The following is a 19,240-nucleotide window of genomic DNA, read 5'->3' as shown; positions in this document are numbered from 1 at the left end:
GCCTCCTTTCACTGCTCCCTTGCAGTGGTCAGAGTTGAAGGTTGACAGAGTCAGTTTTTTCCTTTCTTCCTTTAGCATCCAGCTATTCCAAGGCTCTTACCCTCATTTCCTTCCCCCATCACTCTTCAACTGGTCTGGGATCCTGTGATGGGGGTTATGCTTTCTAATTCAGACTGTGAAGTAGTCTTGGTTAGCCTACACCTTGTGAGCATGAGTCCATGCAAAGCAAGTCCTTTACTAGGCACGTAATTTGTGCATTTGCTGTTGAGATGTCTTCATGCCATTTTAAAAGGAATAAAAATGGACAACTTTAAATATCTGTGCTCTCGATCTTGCCTTGCAGTTGAGCAGAGGCAATGCTATTTGACCTATTGTGCGTACAAAAGAGGTGTGGGGTATAGGGATAGGAAATTAAGCCTAAGTAGTAAATGGCAACAAAAAGGTGACAATTGTGCTAAATTCTGTTGATGTTTCCAACATGTATCTTGCTAAACTTAACAGCACATAGCTGTTCTATTGGCAAAAGTTCTGTGAAACTGGTAATGGACCTCCGTTCTTACTAGCATGTTATGATGTGGGAGTGGTGTTAGGTAGCATAATGAGTAAAAGTTCTTCTAAAAGAGAAGGCAGATAGAAATCTTGAGCTGTCATTAAGATCTAGGTAAGAGAAAATAAGTAGACGACTTTTTAAATGTTATGGAATACTTGGTATTTAAAGAAGTTAAATCTTGTACTTAAATTACTTTTGTTTCTCTTTTACTTACAAAACAGCTTATCTGGAATGGACAGAAGTTCTCTGGGAGGATTAGAACTGTCTGAACATACTTCTGGTTTACTAGGAACTACTGCCATGGCAACTGGTCTTGCAAATATAGGAAATTCTTTTGGAGGGCCGCCTAATACTCTAGTTTCTAGAACTAATAAGTTCCAAAATTCATCTATAGAAGATGATGATGATGTTGTTTTTATTGAACCTATACAACCTCCACAGACTTCTACATCACTGATATCAGATCAGAGAAGCATCGCATTTATTTCATCAAAAAGCGATGAGCTTCAGGGAAATGATTCCAAAATGCTTCCTCCTTCAAAAGACTTAAGTTCTCAAAAGGGAAGTATAAGCGAGACTATTATTATTGATGATGAAGAAGATATTGAAACAAATCAAGGACAAGAGAAGAATGCTTCCAGTTTTAATGAGCGAAGACTTCCAGAGTGTAAAAATAGATCCAGCGATATGGAATTCTCAGCTTCCAGTTTTTCAAGAAGTAAGGTAAATGCAGGAATAGGTAATAGTGGTATAACCACAGAACCAGACTCTGAAATTCAGATTGCTAATGTTACCACATTAGAAACAGGTATGAGCTCTGTGAATGATGGTCATTTAGAAAATACTGAAGGGCGTGACATGAACTTAATGATTACACATGTAACATCACTGCAGAATACCAACTTGGGAGATGTGTCTAACGGACTGCAGTCAAGTAATTTTGGTGTTAATATACAAACATACACCCCATCTTTAACTTCACAGACCAAGACTGGTGTAGGACCTTTCAATCCTGGTAGAATGAATGTGGCTGGAGATGTGTTTCAAAATGGAGAATCTGTGACTCATCACAGTCCAGGTAAGTCATACCTTTAAATATTTTGCTAAGCTTATAAAATGTGTAAAATGTGAACAGTCCAAAATATTAATGTGTTTAAATATATACAGTACAGAGCTACTAAAATACACACATGCACACATACACTCTTAACTTCATACTTAAAAAAAAAAGTTGCTTTTCTAATGTCATCTCAATCAATGAGATTAAGTGTATACATAAGTAAACTTGTCTTGCATTAGCAACTAGCAAACAAACTGAATTCCCACCACCCCAACCCCAATAATTAATACTTTGTGTATAACTATCTAATTGTTCAAAAACACAATGCACATTTTTATGTGTAACTGATTTGGGATGCATGGAACCCAGTGTGCAGTCAAGGTGGCATGTGTGCACCTAGATAATTAGTGCACATTTGTTCATGGACTTAGTATTTGAGCCAGACTTCTGTTTCTGAAGTTCTGTGGCTAGTATTATGCATCAAAGCCATTTTCCCTCAAAGTGGAAAAGTGTTAATATACAGGTTTTTGTTGTCCGTGCTCTTTTAATAGTATTTGATATGCAAAAGGATTAAGTGAGAGACCCTAGAATATTAATCAAATCATCATAGTAGCAGCTGGCATTTTAAATTTAAGCACTGTGAAGTATGTAATTTTTGTTTATGTCTGGTACATTTGAGGTCCTAACCTGCTTGTGGCTTCTAGGTATTAAGTATTAATAGTTATGTGTGTTATCTTTTTGCGCTACCGGTGCTAAAACTTATATGCTATATGCTGTTGGGGTAACTTGTTTTTGTTTAGGACAGCAGGAATAGCAGTAAACCTTACTTAGCTAATAACAAATTCCACTAGAAGCGCAACTGTCCCATTTTAACTGCAGTTTTCTAGCATTCACATTCTGCAGAATTTAAGCTTTCACCTAAAACGTGGTGGGGAGGGATAGCTCAGTGGTTTGAGCATTGGCCTGCTAAACCCAGGGTTGTGAGTTCAATCCTTGAGGGGGCCATTTAGGGATTTGGGAATTGGTCCTGCTTTGAGCAGGGGGTTGGACTAGATGATCTCCTGAGGTCCCTTCCAACCCTAATAATCTATGATTCTATGATTTTCTATGGTAAATACTGAAGCTTTAATCTTAAATTATGAAGATGAAGTTCTCTCAGTGTCAGTGCACTGCTGCCCTATTAAATTAACCTTGTAGAAAACCATCTCAAATGAAGCCAGTAGCAAAGGTATGAATGCCCCTCATTTCCCTATGCAGGTAATAACTTCGGAGACTAGTTGGGAACATTTAAAAGGTGATCTAAAACATTCAGTTGGAATCCAGATGTATTAGAACCTAGCACAATTTGCCAGTATGTTAATTTTATAATTCTCAGATACATTGGTAGCCTTTATCTAGATCTCAACAAGTATCTTGATAGCAGAGTTCTCTAGTCCATGTATTACCAAAACTTACTTTTCAGAGAGTATTAGTACATTTTATAGAGTACTGCAGCAGTATTAATATAAAACTAAATACTTCTCTCAAAATAAGAGCAAAGGAAATGCTATGTTTCCTGACTAACTTGCAAAATTCATGTCAACTTGACAAGTTCTGTAGTTTGCTGATGGCACTGTCCATTCTTATGAATCAGTCATATCTATTGTAACAAAAAAGCAAAACTCAAAACTGAAGAGTTTGTTTTGTGTTGAGTCTCTAGATAGCTTGGACGTTCACCTCAAGTTTTAACTTCATTTTTGAAGAATGCATTCCCATTTTTGTGAAATTTGCTGGTGATACTTGATACGCTAAAGACATGAAAATGCATTGTTTTTTGTGACATTACAAGTAGAAGACATGGGAACTTCTGGTACCTGTTAATGCAAAATAATGCCTTTTGTATGCCTTTCAAAACCAGTGCACGCTTTTGACCAAGGCACCAGAAAATTCCTCCTTTTACTGCTGGCCCAGAAGGCTTTTTGCATGTCTGCTAGTTTGATTGACAGGTCAGGTGCATACTGAAAATCTGAAAAACATGGAAACTGGTACACTAGCAGCGTGAAGTAGAGTGAGTTCTGGCAGCGTGGATTAATGGGGAAGAGAGGAGACAAGGTTTCTTTGGGATTCAGTGAAGAGGGCCAACTATGGGAAGGAAGAAGGAAGGTTGTTGCAGAATGGGGTGGGAGCTGAGAGCGTGTTGCGAAAGTCTGTATCTGTTGCACTTTCCAAATGTTGCTTGTCTTCTGGAGGGAATAAAAAAGGTCTTTTCTACGCTTGTGGTCCTCACACATGAAAAGAGCACAGTGAAGGGCAAACAAAAATAGGGAGAAGCGGGAGCAGAATGGACTACCACAGATAAAAAGGGGGAGAGACAGAGCAAGCGAAAAAAGGAACAAGACAAGTGAGAGCAGGAGCAAAAGAAGAAGAAACGAGAGGAGGAAGGAGGGGGGAGAGAGAAGAGAGCTGTAGTGGAAACTACTTGTACAGGAGAAGCAACTGAAACACGGTAGGTGTGGATCTCTTATAGGTTTTATTTACAAAAGTAGGGGAAACATTTTCTGGGTAACTTGTTTCCGCTCTCCTTTTCATAACCTTTTTTTTTTGTGCTTTTGGAATGACCCTCCAGTGAATACTTGTCAGCATTTTATCTGCCAAGCTAGACCTGCCTGATCAGAAATCTGTATACTATGAAGCATTTCAATCTTAAGTATAGCTACCAAGGATGTGTTCCCCAACATCCTGTGGTGCAGGGATAGGGTGGAAGCAGTGGATAGAAGAATCTTACATGCTCTCGGATATTACCATCTCCCCTAGTGATTGCTGCTCCTGACTTTCACCATAACTGAAAACTTGGCACAAAGGATATTGTTTCCAGCTACTGCCGTAGTTTTGCAAATCTTATGTCCAACCCATTGTTGTATTAAGTCCATTGTAACTCTAAAGCAGGGTGGTCTTAAGACTTGAAGTAAGTCTATTGTCTCTGGGGAGCAGCCTTTAAAAAAGAATGCTTGAGAGCCATAAGCTCTAGCAGTATCAGTCTGAGCACCCATAAAGCTTGTCACTCCAGGAGGGCATTACAGAAGGAAGACTGTAAAAGAGGATGTTGGGGAGGGGAGGAGAGCAACTTGAAGAAATGGAGACTTGGTGACAACATGGGAACGAACCAAAGAAGGGGAGACACCTTTTTTTGTGCTGAGATCAGGCTTTAGGAATGGTTTTGAAGAAGGGAAGGAAGGTGGTGGGATACAAGGAATGATGAAGGAGGAAAAAGCGGTGAGACTCAAGGATGTGAAGAGAGTTGGCAGAGAAGGATAAAGTGAATGGAGTGCAAATATGAGGGAGAAAAGAGTGGAATAAAGAATGAAAGAAAAAAGAGGAAAAAGCAAGAAGTCCCATTTTAAGATTAAACACTTACTGTTTCTACATTTTATGGTATTTCCCCTGCAGAAAGGAGGGAAGTCCACTTGAAATTTTAAGGTGTGAAGGGACTCTCAAGGCCTCGTGGAAGGGGCTAGGAGGTTTGAGTGGCAAGTTGGAGTCTCAACCAAAAACGAAGTGTGCAAACCATAGGGCCCATGAAGCATCAGTTAAGTAATGTTGATGGTATAGTCGCATATACAGGAATCTTTCTGGGCATGTGCTTTCTTGTTCTGGATGGAATGGAACCAGTGTGGACTCCCATTCCAAACACACATGAGAAAAGGGAGTGTGTCAATATTCTGGCTGATTGAGGTATTTTCTAGAAATGTATCTGTCAGTCTAAGGTAGTTGACAAAAAATGGAGCCTACATTTGCATGAGTTCCTTAAACTGTAAGTACTGTGGTAACATATCTAGATTTGTCAGTGTGGGGCATATTCTTTAATTTTTTTTTTTTTTAAATGGTCTGCCAGGTCAGAAAGAATGTTTTTGCGCTGCTTCTCCTGTCCTCCCCATAACCCTTCCACTTTGTTAATTGAAGCTTTCTAATAGTCAACTTACATTTAATGCATCTTGCATGCCTGGGAAATAGGACGTCCATGGCAGCTGTCATGACAGACAACAGGGCAGGCAAACATGCAATCTCAAACAGTAACCTGGATTTCCAAACAAGAACATTGGACTCCTTGGGTATTTATAGAATAAATTTTAGAGTCCTTGAAACTTTTATCCAAGAATTGTGCAGCACACTTAGTAAAGCTTGATCTTTGGGGTCTCTTCTTAGAAATAGAGTGCCTTTCATTTCATTGATTGATGGATTCCTTAGAAAGCATCAAGAATAGGCTGTAGTCATTTTCACCTAAAAACTGCAGGGATAAAGAATCCAAAATCTTCAGAATTTACACACAGATTTTTTTTTCTTTTTTGTTTCTATATGGCTATTTTGATACCAGCTGTTTTAAGGTGCAATGAGAGTCACTAAAAACGTTTATGCATTTAAACTGACTTGCTGATACTGGACCAAACTAGAGAGATGCCACAGAGCTTTTAAGGTCCTGCAGTGCAGTTTGCAGGATGTCAGTGCTTTCAGCTTATAGGTTAGGGTAAATGCCACATTAACTTTAACTTGGGGACCATGGCAAATGCATGTTATCTAAGATGAGATTGTTTATACATGCTGGGCTCTAGCATTATTTCTATGAAAGATTCATTTAGAAGATGGAATGACAGGATCAAAAGATAAGTTTCGATGCTCTGAAGTTACTGGTGATAGTTGTCATGTTGTTGGTATTTTAAGTGAAATAAATTGGGTCATTCAAATATAAAGGAAATACACTTATAATGAAATTTTTCATATTTAAAATAATACTTCTTACTCTTGGCATCCTATAGAACTTTTTCCATTGTCAGGGCCTAAAAACTTAGTTGGTCCAAATGGAAGCTTAAATTCTGGAGAAATGCCTAGAAATAGGGTTTTATAGAAGAATAGTTTTGCCAGAACTTTGTCTTCTGAACCTAAGTTAGATATTAAAAATTGAGTTCAGCAGACACAGGGATGCTATTTTTTTTTAGTTCTTTTCCTGTGAGAGAAATTAAATTGTGATGCAAACGGCCCTGCAACATATTAAACTATAAAATGACTGACTGTCTCTGTACTCTTGGATTGTGTTGTCCAGAGCTAGGTGGGAGGAGGGGATGCTCTGAGGAAGTGCTTAGGTACTGGAAGGACTTGGACTATTAACTTCTAGGTTCATTGTTCCCTACTGAGAAGACCAAAATCTTGAGAACTCATCAGTTTTTGCTATTCTGCAGATTTCCATTGTTCTAATTGGTAGCCATTGCATTGAATTAGGTTTTAGAGTAAAATAGAAATTGTTTCCTATAGGAACCATGATACAGATAAACGTGATGATTGGTGTGAATTTGTTTTGTCTGTCTTTAATTGTAATACAAAAATCTTTTGGGCCAGACTTTGGGCCAGAGACTCCGGACTGCGAAACTACTTCAGAAGTTGCAAATCTACTATTTTTGTATGTAATACCAGAAGTTTTAAATCAAAATAGTTTTTACCTTATTCTAATCTCTGTATAAGTGAACTTTCTATCTACAGAAAATCCAGGGTTTTGCTTTTAAAATAAAAACATGAAAAGTATCTTTTGATAACCGCCTAAGTCTGATAAACATTTGATTGGTCCAAATTTATAAACCTCTTCAGTAATATTTTAGAAAATAGAAGTTTCTAATAGATGAAATCTTCAAAATGGAAATTCTGCTTTGACTTCTCTGCTTTGAATTTTTAACTGCAATTGGCACAATTTAATATTTGTCTACAGGTTCTACTCCTGGGGGAATTCTGCACCAGTGCACATGTGCAGAATTCATGTCCCCCGCAGATTTCTTTATTTCCCTGCAGAAAAATGACTTTCTGACAAGGAAGTAGAGCGAAGCTGCAAGAGCAGTCACACACGATTCCCTAGCTGCGCAGGTACATTGTTTCAGGCAGCCGGTGGTGACGTAAATCACTGCAGGGCTGGAGACACCTCAGCCAGTGGCTCCTACCCAGAGGAGGGATCAGCTGCTACTCCTGGCTGGGCTGGAGGCAGGAGAGGACGGGACTTTCTCTTCCCCTACAAGGAGTGGCTGGGGCTGTGTTAGACCCACCCCCAGAAACCTCCCCAGCTGCGGAAGTTCAGCATTCTCCCCGCCACCTCTCCCCAGCTTCCTGCCCCCATTGCTCCTCAGCTGCAGGGGGAGGGGTCACTGTATGAGGAGCTGCTCCACCATCCCCCCAACCCCCGCCAAGCCTCACCCCATACACCCAGAACCCCCCTAGCCCTGCATACCCAAACCCCACCCCACTGAACTTCAGCCCTTGCATTTGGAGCCCCCCAGCTCCAAACCCCCTCCCCTGCACCCAGACCACCCCCCACTGAGCTCCCTGCACTCAAACCTTCACCCTGACGAGCCCCACCCTCTGCACCACCCTGAGCCCCCCCCACCCCATCCAGACCCTCCGTGCCACCCCCAACTAACTTGACTCAGGTCCCCACCCCACCAATCCCCATTTCCCCGGCAGACCTCCCTGCAGAGACCCCCCACAACCAGACCTCTCTGCTGAGCCCCAACCACTTTCACTTGGAAGCCCCTCCAGAGTCCCATTGCCCCTGCTCCTGGAATCCCTTCAACAAGCCTCTGTGCATCCAAATCCCCCCACACCTAGACCCCCCACTGAGCTGCCTGCATACAGATTGTCCCACACTGAATACTCTCCCCTCCCCTCCCTGCCCTCGGATCTCCCCACACTTGGATCCTGCCTGGTTGAGCCTGCCTGCCCCACATCTAGTGTGCCTGGCGCAAAGCCCCAGGGTGTTTCTGGGGCAGTCCCAGGTCTTGTGCTGTGTCCGGGTCAGGTGCAGCCTCACCACTGAGTCCGTGTCCCGGGGGTGAGGAGGCTGCAGGGTGATCCCCACCTTTGTACAGCCAGTGGCCTGTGCTCCCCACTGCCATGCTGGAGCCTCTGCATTTATTTATTGACAAATAAAACATGCAGAATTTTAAAATGTGTGCAGAATTTTTAAGTTTTTGACACAGAATGCCCTCAGGAGTAAGGTTCAAATGCCAATTTGCACACAAACTACAGGTGTGTTAATCACTCTGGTGTCTCCAGGCCTAGGAAATGGGCACCTTGAGATGCTCCCCTGTTTTGGGATTTCCTGTGATGGCAGAGAACAGTGCCATTGATCTAAATATACTGACTGATCATGTTCTTTAAATTGTTTTACGTATACCTCCAAGATAACCAGTTCTCCCTCTTAGGATAATTTGCTAACAAAAGTGTTTAATATAATCAAATCTGTTTGTATATTGAAAGAGGTCTATTCATTTAATTTTCCATGTATTTTGTATTTTTAAGATTCCTGGATATCCCAGTCAGCTTCATTCCCTAGAAACCAGAAACAACCAGGTGTGGATTCCTTGTCACCAGTGGCCTCACTTCCTAAACAGATTTTTCAGCCGTCTGCACAACAACAACCTTCTAAACAGGTTAAAGTCACATGTGCAAATTGCAAAAAGCCCTTGCAGAAGGGACAGACTGCATATCAGCGCAAAGGATCAGCTCACCTGTTTTGTTCCACTGCCTGCCTTTCATCATTCTCGCATAAACCGGCTCCAAAGAAACTCTGTGTTATGTGCAAAAAGTAAGGGATATTTTAATCTTTGTTCCCTTAATACTTACATGCAAAAATATATGCTTTATGATTGTTAAGGAGCATTCTTCTTCGAGAGATTGCTCATGTGTATTCCACAATAGATGTGTGTGCTTGCCATGTGCACTGGTGCCGGAAGTTTTTCCCCTAGCAGTACCCGTAGGGGAGCGCCTTAGTGACCCCTGGAGTGGTGCCTCCATGGCATGGTATAAGGGGTGCTGCGCTGCCAGTGAAGGTGCTTCGGAACTGCTCTGCTCCAGCTCTGCTGTAGCTTGTCCCCAAAACTGCTTGCTTGTTCAGTGTATGGTACCTGTAGTTAGCTTAGCTAGAGCGCCCGGGCCAGAGCATGCCCTGTGCCCCGGGTTTTAAGTCATGCAAGACTTGTAGGTGACCTATGCCTGTGAGTGATCTGCACATGGACGGTTTACTCTGTTTGGGGGAAACCCATCTCCGCGATCGCTGCAAGATTTGCAAGTCGTTTAAGACTTGGACCAAGAGAGAGAGAGACATCAGGCTCCGGGCTATTCTGATGGAGTCAGCGCTGACCCTGGCTCTGGCGCGTTGCTCTGAGTCAGCACTGGGCACTGCGGTGTTGGTGTGCGGCGACCCTTCGGCGCCATAGACTAGTTGGCGTGCCCTATGGACGGGAAGTGGTGCCAAGAAGATTAGGAAGAGGCCTTCTTTGCCCCATCACTGGAGTAAACCTGGGACAGAGGCTAGACCCATGTTGGGTAGTCCTCGATCATCACCAGCCTCTAGGCCTCTGACTCAAGTCGAGCAGAGTAGCCAGGCCCATTTGAAGCAGGCCTCCCCAGATGTCTGGATGCCCTCCACACAAGGACCTGCAGGCGGCCCGGGATGTTATGTCCATGCCGGTACCAGGAGCACTGCCGATGTTCGGCCCCATGCTCCAGAGGCAACCTGCCGCTGGGATCGCCGCAGTCACCCCCAGCTCGATACCGGTCTTGGTCGAGGGAACGCTCCCGACGCTGTTCCCCGCCTCGCATCCGTTCAGGGCAAAGTCCACGTGGATCGCCCTTGACGTTCACCAGGCTGTCTGGTTGGGTTCTGTTTGACCGAGACTCTTGGCACCGCTCCGCCTCAAGGAGCAAACACCGACAGGACCAAGGCAGACAACGCCAAAGGTCCTCGTCTTGGAGGGGCTATTGCAGCCGGTCACGGCACGAACGTCGATGTCGTTCCTGTTCATCGTCCCGCTCCAGGATCCCAGCATGGCACCACCTCCGCAGCCCCGGGCATTGATTTCCGGAGCTGATCGCGGAGCAGCTGTTACCTACAGTACCGGTCCTCCATGTTGGGATTGCGGTCCCATGGTCTGCATTGCTCACAGCGCCACCGCTCCTTCCGATCCAGGGACAGTGGCAGGTCGTATGTCAATCCGGCCTCCCTTTGTAGTCGTCCATTGATGAGCCAGGCCGAACAGCTGGCTCCGCTGGTGCCACAGCAGGTGCAGTGGCATTGAGCCCCATGGACAGCCCAGTGGTACCAGTGAGCACTGTGGCCCCTAATGCAGCCCCTGGTGGGGGCTTGCTCGGTAGCTGGAGCCTCAGAAGGACCATCGGCCTCCCTCTCCAGACCTCCGAGCAAGGAGTTGGTGGGACGAACATCCTTGGCACTGTGCCCAGAGACCGACCAGGTGGTGGACCCTCCGGTGCCGGTGGTGACACACAGTACCGCACTGGCCTCCTCACCTTCCCTGCATGAGGCGATTACAGCCCCTCCGTCCCACAGGAGGACTTTAGGGCCCACCAAGAACTCTTAAAAAGGGTGGCATCAAGCCTCCATCTCCAAGCAGAGGAGATGGAGGAGTCCTCGGACTCCCTGTTTAATGTACTGTCCTCCTTGGCACCGGGCAGAGTGGCCTTGCCTCTCCACCAAGGGGGTGGTGAAAATTTCAAATGCCCTGTGGCAAACCCCGGCCTCATTGGCCCCCATCTGTAAGAGAGCGGAACACAAGTATTTTGTATCTGCCAAGGGGCATGAATACTTATACATCCACCCTGCTCCTAACTCCCTGGTCGTCGAGTCGATCACCCACAGGGAACGGCAGGGCCAACCAGCCCCTACCCCAAAAAATAAAGATTCAAGGAGGCTGGACTCATTTGGAAGAAAAATGTATTTGTTCTCGAGCTTCTAGTTACGGGTGGCAAACCACCAGGCTCTTCTGGGCCGGTATGAGTTCAATCTGTGGGGCTCCCTGCCCAAGTTTGAGGACTCCCTCCAGGAGCGCAACAGGAAGGAGTACAAAGCGCTGGTGGAGGAGGGCACAGTGGCTGCCAGGGCAACTCTGCAGGCAGCTTCAGATGCAGTGGACACAGCTGCGCGGTCTATGGGCTCCGCAGTGTCCATGGGAAGGGCATCATGGCTCCTGCTCTCCGGGCAGTCTGGAGAGGCGCAAACCTCTGTGCATGACCCTCCTGTTTGACGGCAAAGCCCTGTTTGTGGAACAAACGGATACAAAGCTGCATGGCCTGAAAGCCTCCCGCATGACTCTCCAGACTCTGGATCTCTATGTTCTGGCTCTGGCTAAACCTAAGTCCAAGCTGCAGCAGACTCCCGCTCAGGCCACCCATTCAAAATACGAGACTGCCTCTTACAGTCCCATGACTTCTTATAAGCAGTCTTGACCTGCGCCCCCCCAGCCTACCTCAGGCACTGGGGGGTCCAGATCTTCCCCTATCTGGACGACTGGTTGGTCAAGGGTGGCTCCTGGTCGCAGGTACAGGATCACATGGCGCTCCTTCTGTCCACATGCACCACTTTGGGCCTATTGGTAAACAACATCAAGTCCATGTTAGTCCTGGTACAACACATAGAGTTTATTGAGGTGGTCCTGGAGGCCTCGTCGGCCAGAGCCTCCCTCCCATCGGACAGGTTTGAGACCCCGAAGGGGCTCATTGACACGGTCATGCGGTTTCTGAGGACAACAGCCAGAGTGTGCCTCCAGCTCTTAGGTTATATGTTGGCGTGCACATATGTGGGCCGTCATGCCAGACTCAGGATGAGCCCTCTCCAAGTTCTCTCAGGCCAGGAACAGGATGGACAAAGTCCACACGGTGCCCGAGCCAGTGATCACCTCCCTACGGTGGTGGTCCTCCCTGAAAAACATGCTCCAAGGGATCTTGTTAAGGGGCAGGGCCCCATTGCTGGAACTGGTGTCTGATGCGTCGGACCTGGGATGGGGGGCCCATGTGGGGAACATTCAGACCCAAGGTCTGTGGTCGGCTCAGGATCTGACCCTCCACATAAATGTCAAGGAGCTCAGGGCGGTATGGCTGCCATGCATGGCCTTCCGCTCACACCTGAAGGGCTGGGTGGTCAGGGTCCTCACAGACAACACGGCCTTGATGTTCTACATCAACAGGCAGGGCAGGGCCCGATCCTCTGCCGTGAAGCCCTCAGGCTGTGGGACTTTTGTAAGGCACATGACATGCCTACAGGCCTCCCATCTGCCAGGCACCTGGAATGCGCACACGGATCGCTTGAGCAGGGACTTGTCTTCTCAGCACAAATGGTCTCTCCACCTAGAGGTGGTGCACAGACTTTTCCAAGTGTGGGGGACTCCCCAGGTGGACCTGTTTGTGACTCAGCACTGTCGCTGTTCCCCGTTCTGCTCCAGGGAGGGGGCTGGGATGGGGCGCCATCTCTGATGCCTTTCTTCTGTCCTAGTCAAGCCAGTTTCTCTCTGCCTTTCCCCTGTTCCCGCTGATTGGCAAGGTCCTGGAAAAGATAAAGACAAGGCCTGGGTCCTTCTGATTGCCCTGGCATGGCCCAGGCAGCATTGGTACGGGACCCTCAGAGGCCTGGTGGTCACCCCACCGTGGCAATTGCCTACTCTCCCAGGACCAGGGTTACCTCCTCCACCCTAACCTAGCGGCACTCCACCTCACGATGTGGCTGCTCAGTGGTTCGGTAGAGAGGAAAGGACGTGCTCAGAAGGGGTTCAGTGCGTCCTCCTAGAAAGCAGGTGGCCCTCTACGCACCAAGCCTACTTGGCAAAGTGATCTCAGTTTTCCAGATGGGCAGAAGAGCAGGGCGTTTCCCCGTGACCTCCCCGATCCAGTTTGTCCTGGACTACCTTCTTCACCTTAGAGCCCACCTTAGGGTAGGTGGGTCTCGGAACTCAGGGCCCTGACCTCCGAACCCTCGTACACGGTGTTTCATAAAGATAAAGTCCAGCTCTGTCCACACCCTTCGTTCCTCCCGAAGGTGGTCTCCACCTATCACATGGGTCAGAACATTTTTCTGCAGGTCCTCTGCCCCAAGCACCATGCGTCCAGTGAGGAGCGCCGCCTCCACACGCTGGATGTGAGAAGGCCTCTGGCCTTTTATCTGGAGCGGACTAAGCTGTTCAGAAAGTCCTCGCAACTGTTTATCGCCTCAGCCGAGTGCATGAAGGGTTGGCCGATCTCCACTCAGCAGCTCTCCAACTGGATCACCTCGTGCATCCGTACCTGTCATGACCTGGCGGGAATCCCTCCGCCGTCAGTTGTGAGGGCACACTCGACTAAGGCGCAAGCCTCATTGGCTGCCTTTTTAGCCCATGTCCCCATTCAGGACATTTGCAGGGCTGCCCCATGGTTTTCAGTTCACACGTTCACCTCTCACTATGCGATTGTCTCCCAGACCAGGGGCGATGCCGGATTCGGCAGGGCCGTACTCTGTCCTGAGAATTTGTGAACTCCTACCCACTTCTAACAGATATAGGTTGGGATCACCTATTGTGGAATACACATGAGCAATCACTCGAAGAAGAAAAGACAGTTACCTTTTCCGTAACTGGTGTTTTTTGAGATGTGTTGCTCATGTCTATTTCACATCCTGCCCTCCTTCCCCTCTGTTGGAATTGTCTAACAAGAAGGAACTGAGGTTGGGTGGAGTGTGCAGCACCCCTTATACTGCACCATGGAGGTGCCATTCCAGGGGTTGCTAGGGCACTCCCCTATGGGTAGTGCTAGGGGAAGAACTTCAAGCACTGGTGCACGTGGCGAGTATGCACACCTGTTGTGGAATAGACATGAGCAACACATCTTGAAGAACACCACCAGTTACGGAAAAGGTGGCTGTCTTTTTCTAATAACTAAGTATCTGACACTTGTAAGATCTGACCACAAAAATATTTTTCCCCACAAAGTGTAGGGCCTGCTTAAATTTGGTTGAAAATGGCTAATCCTTTATATGTTACCCTTTATGGTTATAGCATGTCTAGAGACAATCAAGGAAACTACAATACCTCTCCTTGACTGTCAACTCTCTAGTTCAGAATAAGGCAGGATAGGGGAGTTTCTTCTCTTTAAAGATACAAATCAATAATTTTGGTTGAGTGATTTTTTTCATATAAACAGTTTCTAAGAGTTTATAAAATGCCATATTGTTTACTGTACTATAAATTCGCAAGAAAAAATAGTGAAAACATCTTATTATATAAATGCTTCCATTGTGAGAAGGAAAAGGTGAAATCAAGGGGCAAATGCATAGGAGAAAAAAATATTGAGACTTGGAAAGACATGGCAGAGAAACATAGGAAGACTGTTCCATCTACTAGGAATTATGGGGGAAAGCCCTGGCCTAGGCAATGGCTGGAAGGGAAAGGGAGAGTAGCAATAAGCTGGCAAGCCTATGAGAGGGCCCATTGCAAATACACCTCTACCCACTATAATGCAGTCGCAGGGAGCCAAAAATCCCTACCGCGTTATAGCTGAACCCCCATTATATCGGGGTAGGGGCGGCAGGGCTCTGGCGGTGATTTAAAGAGCTCTGGGCTCCAGCCGCTGCGGGGAGCCCCAGGCCCTTTAAATCGCCGGTGGAGTCCTGATGCCACAGCCCTGTGGTAAGGGCGGCAGGGCTCCAGCAGTGATTTAAAGGGCCCGGGGCTCCCTGCAGCAGCCAGAACCCCATGCCCTTTAAATCGCCGGCGAGCCCTGCTGCTGCAGCCCCGGGGTAGCAGTGGCAGGGCTCCAGCGGGATTTAAAGGGCCCAGGGCTCCCCACAGCAGCTGAAGCCCCAGACCCTTTAAAGTGCCGCCGGAGCCCCGCTGCTATTGTGCTATACGTGAACCTGTGTTGTATCAGGTCGCGTTATAGCAGGGTAGAGGTAGGTGTGTGTGTGATATATACAGTCAAACCTCGCAATAACGCTCCCCGCCATAACACAAAATCGCATATAACGCGATCACAGGTTGGCTCCCCTTTAAGGTATAATACAGTACGGTACTATACCAATGATCCCCAATACCATGGCAGGGGAGAGACGCTGCAGCCCCGCACCTGCCGGGGACAGAACTCCGGGGCTGCGGGTGCCGGTGCTTTCTGTCCCCGGCAGGCGCGGGACCGCGGCTTCTCTCCGGCTTCGAGAGGAGCCGCGGCTCCCCGCCTGCTGGGGACAGAGAACTCCAGGGCTGCAGGTGTCGGTGTTCTCTGTCCCTGGCAGGTGCGGGACCGCGGCTTCTATCCCGCTTCAAGAGGAGCTGCGGCTTCCCGCCTACCGGGAACAGAGAACTCTGGGGCTGCGGGTGCCGGTGCTCTCTGTCCCGGCAGGTGCGGGGCCGCGGCTTCTCTCCGGCTTCAAGAGGAGCCGCGGCTCCCCGCCTGCCGGGGACAGAGAACTCCAGGGCTGCAGGTGTCGGTGTTCTCTGTCCCTGGCAGGTGCGGGACCGCGGCTTCTATCCTGCTTCAAGAGGAGCTGCGGCTCCCCGCCTACCGGGGACAGAGAACTCTGGGGCTGCGGGTGCCGGTGCTCTCTGTCCCGGCAGGTGCGGGGCCGCGGCTTCTCTCCGGCTTCAAGAGGAGCCGCGGCTCCCCGCCTGCCGGGGACAGAGAACCGGCGTCCGCAGCCCTGGAGTTCTCTGTCCCCGGCAGGTGGGGAGCTGCCGCTCCTCTCCCCTGCTGGGCACTAGGCGGCGCACATCAATGCACCGCGTTGGGGACCACTGACCAACCCCGCTATACCGCGACCCCGCATTTAGTGCAATCAAAGTTTTTGGACCCCAAACCGCGTTATAGCAGGGTTTTGTGTGTGTGTGTGTGTACACACACATATATATAAAAATAAAAAAAAACGGGTAGGCAGCCTATGGTACGGGTGCTGAAGGCGGCACATGAGCTGGTTTTCAGTGGCACTCGCATTGCCCAGGTCCTGGCCACCAGTCCAGGGGGCTCTGCATTTTAATTTAATTTTAAAAGAAGCTTCTTAAACATTTTAAAAACCTTATATAAAGAAAATACAACAATAGTTTAGCTATATATTATAGACATAAAAAAAGACCTCCTAAAAACGTTAAAATGTATTACTGGCACGCAAAACCTTAAATTAGAGTGAATAAATGAAGACTCGGCACACTGCTTCTGAAAGGTTGCTGACTCCTGATATAGAAGGTCTTAAAAAGAAGCCTGGGAATTATGAATTCAATCCTGAAATCACTCAGGAGCCAGATGGGTCACTCTTCTCTGTATGTGTGAAGGGGTGGGCACCTGCTGAAGAATGGGGCCTTGTGGAAGCTATAGAAAGCATAATTGAAATAGTGAAGGCATGAATGAGGGCTTGAGGCGTTCATCCCATTTTGCGGTCAAGGCAGTGTAATATGGGCAGTATTATAGAGGTAATTAAATATATTTATACATAGTGTTCTGCATTTTTAGTTTTTACCGACTTTCACCGCTAAATTATCTTTTTTTTAATTGAATCGTTCAGTTTTTTATTAATTTACACCCTCATCAATCCACTCAATATTTTTTTCAGGTACTTATTTTTGTTAAGCACTTATGCTTTACATAATTGTTGTGTCCTGCAGCTCTGAGACTGAAGCAGTTACTCAGTGTAAAACTCAGAACACACACACAGTGGAGATCAGAAAATCAAACAATGTTAATATTGCGCTATGATTGGCTCACAAAGACATGCTGCCTACCTATTGTCTTGCGTCAGTTTAGAGCAGCACTAAATTTAAATAATCAGTTCTCCATAGATAAAGTAAAGAGGTAAACGTGGGGCAAAAACGCAAATCTGAGCCTGAATACCAACAAACGATCAGTGCTAAGAAATTTTCAAGGAAAGTAAAGATGGGAGTGAAGAGGATGCATTGCGCTGCAAGAACTGCAGCACTGAGGTCAGTGCTCGTGCTGACAGAATAAAGGAGCACGTCGAAAGCAAGTGACAAGAATCTGACCCCTGAAGTGTTTGGTATTGCACTCCTTCCTCAAGGTGAATTTTGTAGCAGACTGTGACAGTTGTGTCAGAGTGTTTCAACCATTTGCCACTAAAGATGGAATTTCAAATCTAAGTTTACTATTTACACGAACATGCCTAACCTGACAATATGAAACTGGATGTGCTGGCTTTTTGGGACAGTCATCAAAACAAACTTCCTGACTTCAGCAGAGTGGCATGACAAGCTTTGAGTGTACCGCCTGGATCTTACTAATGCAGAGCGTTTATTTTTAAAGTTGGACTACCTCCAAGACAGCAAGAGGCTCAACATGAATGAGAATACTTTGAAGAAAATTATGTGAGCATACACAAACCAGGATTTCTGGAAAAACTATTCTCTTAGAGAGACAAAAAATACCTTTTGTACATGAAAAAAGTTTAAATTATACTGTAGTAAAATGTGTATATTATGCAAGTTGTTTTTTCTCCAATTTTTTTTAACCCAATTTCATCCTAGTTTTAATGTTTGGAAAATAAAGAAGAAATCTCAGAATCTTTTTTTTACAAATAAAAACTGAAAATGCAGAACACTAAGCATAAATAAAGGTCATAGTTCATCTTGAAATTTATTATTGATTCATTACTCAGAATGCCATTGAGGAGCTTAAGAATTGTACACTAATAACATAAGACTTGCAAAATAGTTATTCTTAGGGCTGTCAAGTGATTTAAAAAAAGAATCACAATTAATCACACTGTTAAATAATAGAATACCATTTAAATATTTTTGGATGTTTTCTACATTTTTAAATATATTGAATACATTTTCAAATATATTAATTTCAATTACAACACAGAATACAAAGTGTACAGTGCTCACTTTATATTTATTTTTTATTACAAATATTTACACTGTAAAAAGCAAAATAAATAGTATATTTCAATTCGCCTAATAAGTACTGTAGTGCAATGGCTTTATAATGAAAGTTGAACTTACAAACGTAGAATTATATACAAAAAATAACTGCAGTCAAAAATAAAACAGGGTAAAACTTTAGAACCTACAAGTCCACTCAGTCCTACTTCAGCCAATTGCACAGACAAACACATTTGGTTACAATTTGCAGGAAATAATGCTGTCCACGTCTTGTTTACAGTGTCACCTGAAAGAGAGAACAGGTGTTCGCATGGCACTCTTGTAGCTGGTGTTGCAAGGTATTTATGTGCCAGATATGCTAAACATTCATATGTCCCTTCATGCTTCAGCCACCATTCTGGAGGACATGCTTCCATGCTGATGATGCTTGTTTAAAAAAAAAAATGTTAATTAAATTTGTGACTGAACTCCTTGGGGGAGAATTGTATGTCTCCTGCTCTGTTTTACCCACACTCTACCATATATTTCATGTTATAGCAGTCTCACATGACCCAACCCATGTTCGTTTTAAGAACACTTTCACAGCAGATTTAACAAGAAGATACCAGTGTGAGATTTCTAAGGATAGTTGCAGCACTCAACCCAAGGTTTAAGAATCTGAAGTGCCTTCTAAAATCTGAGGGGGACGAGGTGTGGAGAATGCTTTCAGATGTCTTAAAAGAGCAACACTCCAATGTGAAAACCACAGAACCCGAACCACCAAAAAAGAAAATCAACCTTCTGCTGGTGGCATCTGATTCATCATGATGATGATGATGAAAATGAACATGCATCGGTCTGCTCTGCTTTAGATCGTTATTGAGCAGAACCCATCATCAGCATGAACGCATGTCTTCTGGAATGGTGGTTGAAGCATGAAGGGACATATGAAACTTCAGTGCATCAGACACGCAAATATCTTGCGATGCCGGCTACAGCAGT

The 19,240-nt window shown here is 45.9% G+C and overlaps 1 protein-coding gene across 7 annotated transcripts in view; it reads left to right on the top strand.

Annotated features, from left to right (window-relative positions):
* ZMYM2 (zinc finger MYM-type containing 2) overlaps positions 1-19,240 on the top strand; it is a 179,442-nt gene that overhangs the window by 40,510 nt on the left and 119,692 nt on the right. For 5 of the 7 annotated variants that reach the window (XM_045017919.1, XM_045017873.1, XM_045017881.1 and 2 more), the window contains exons 4-5: positions 772-1,628; positions 8,922-9,207. In XM_045017919.1, coding sequence (XP_044873854.1) covers positions 782-1,628; positions 8,922-9,207 — 1,133 coding nt within the window. In that variant the 5' untranslated portion in view covers positions 772-781. Of the gene's footprint in view, positions 1-771; positions 1,629-3,886; positions 4,096-5,036; positions 5,160-8,921; positions 9,208-19,240 lie in introns of those variants that run through there. The other 2 variants (XR_006579650.1, XM_045017911.1) reach the window with 2 other exon arrangements.

Source organism: Mauremys mutica, chromosome 1 (assembly GCF_020497125.1).
Source record: "Mauremys mutica isolate MM-2020 ecotype Southern chromosome 1, ASM2049712v1, whole genome shotgun sequence".
NCBI lineage: Eukaryota > Metazoa > Chordata > Testudines > Geoemydidae > Mauremys > Mauremys mutica.
The sequence above is the reverse complement of the archived record's forward strand: the minus strand, read 5'-3'. Positions and strand labels throughout refer to the sequence as shown.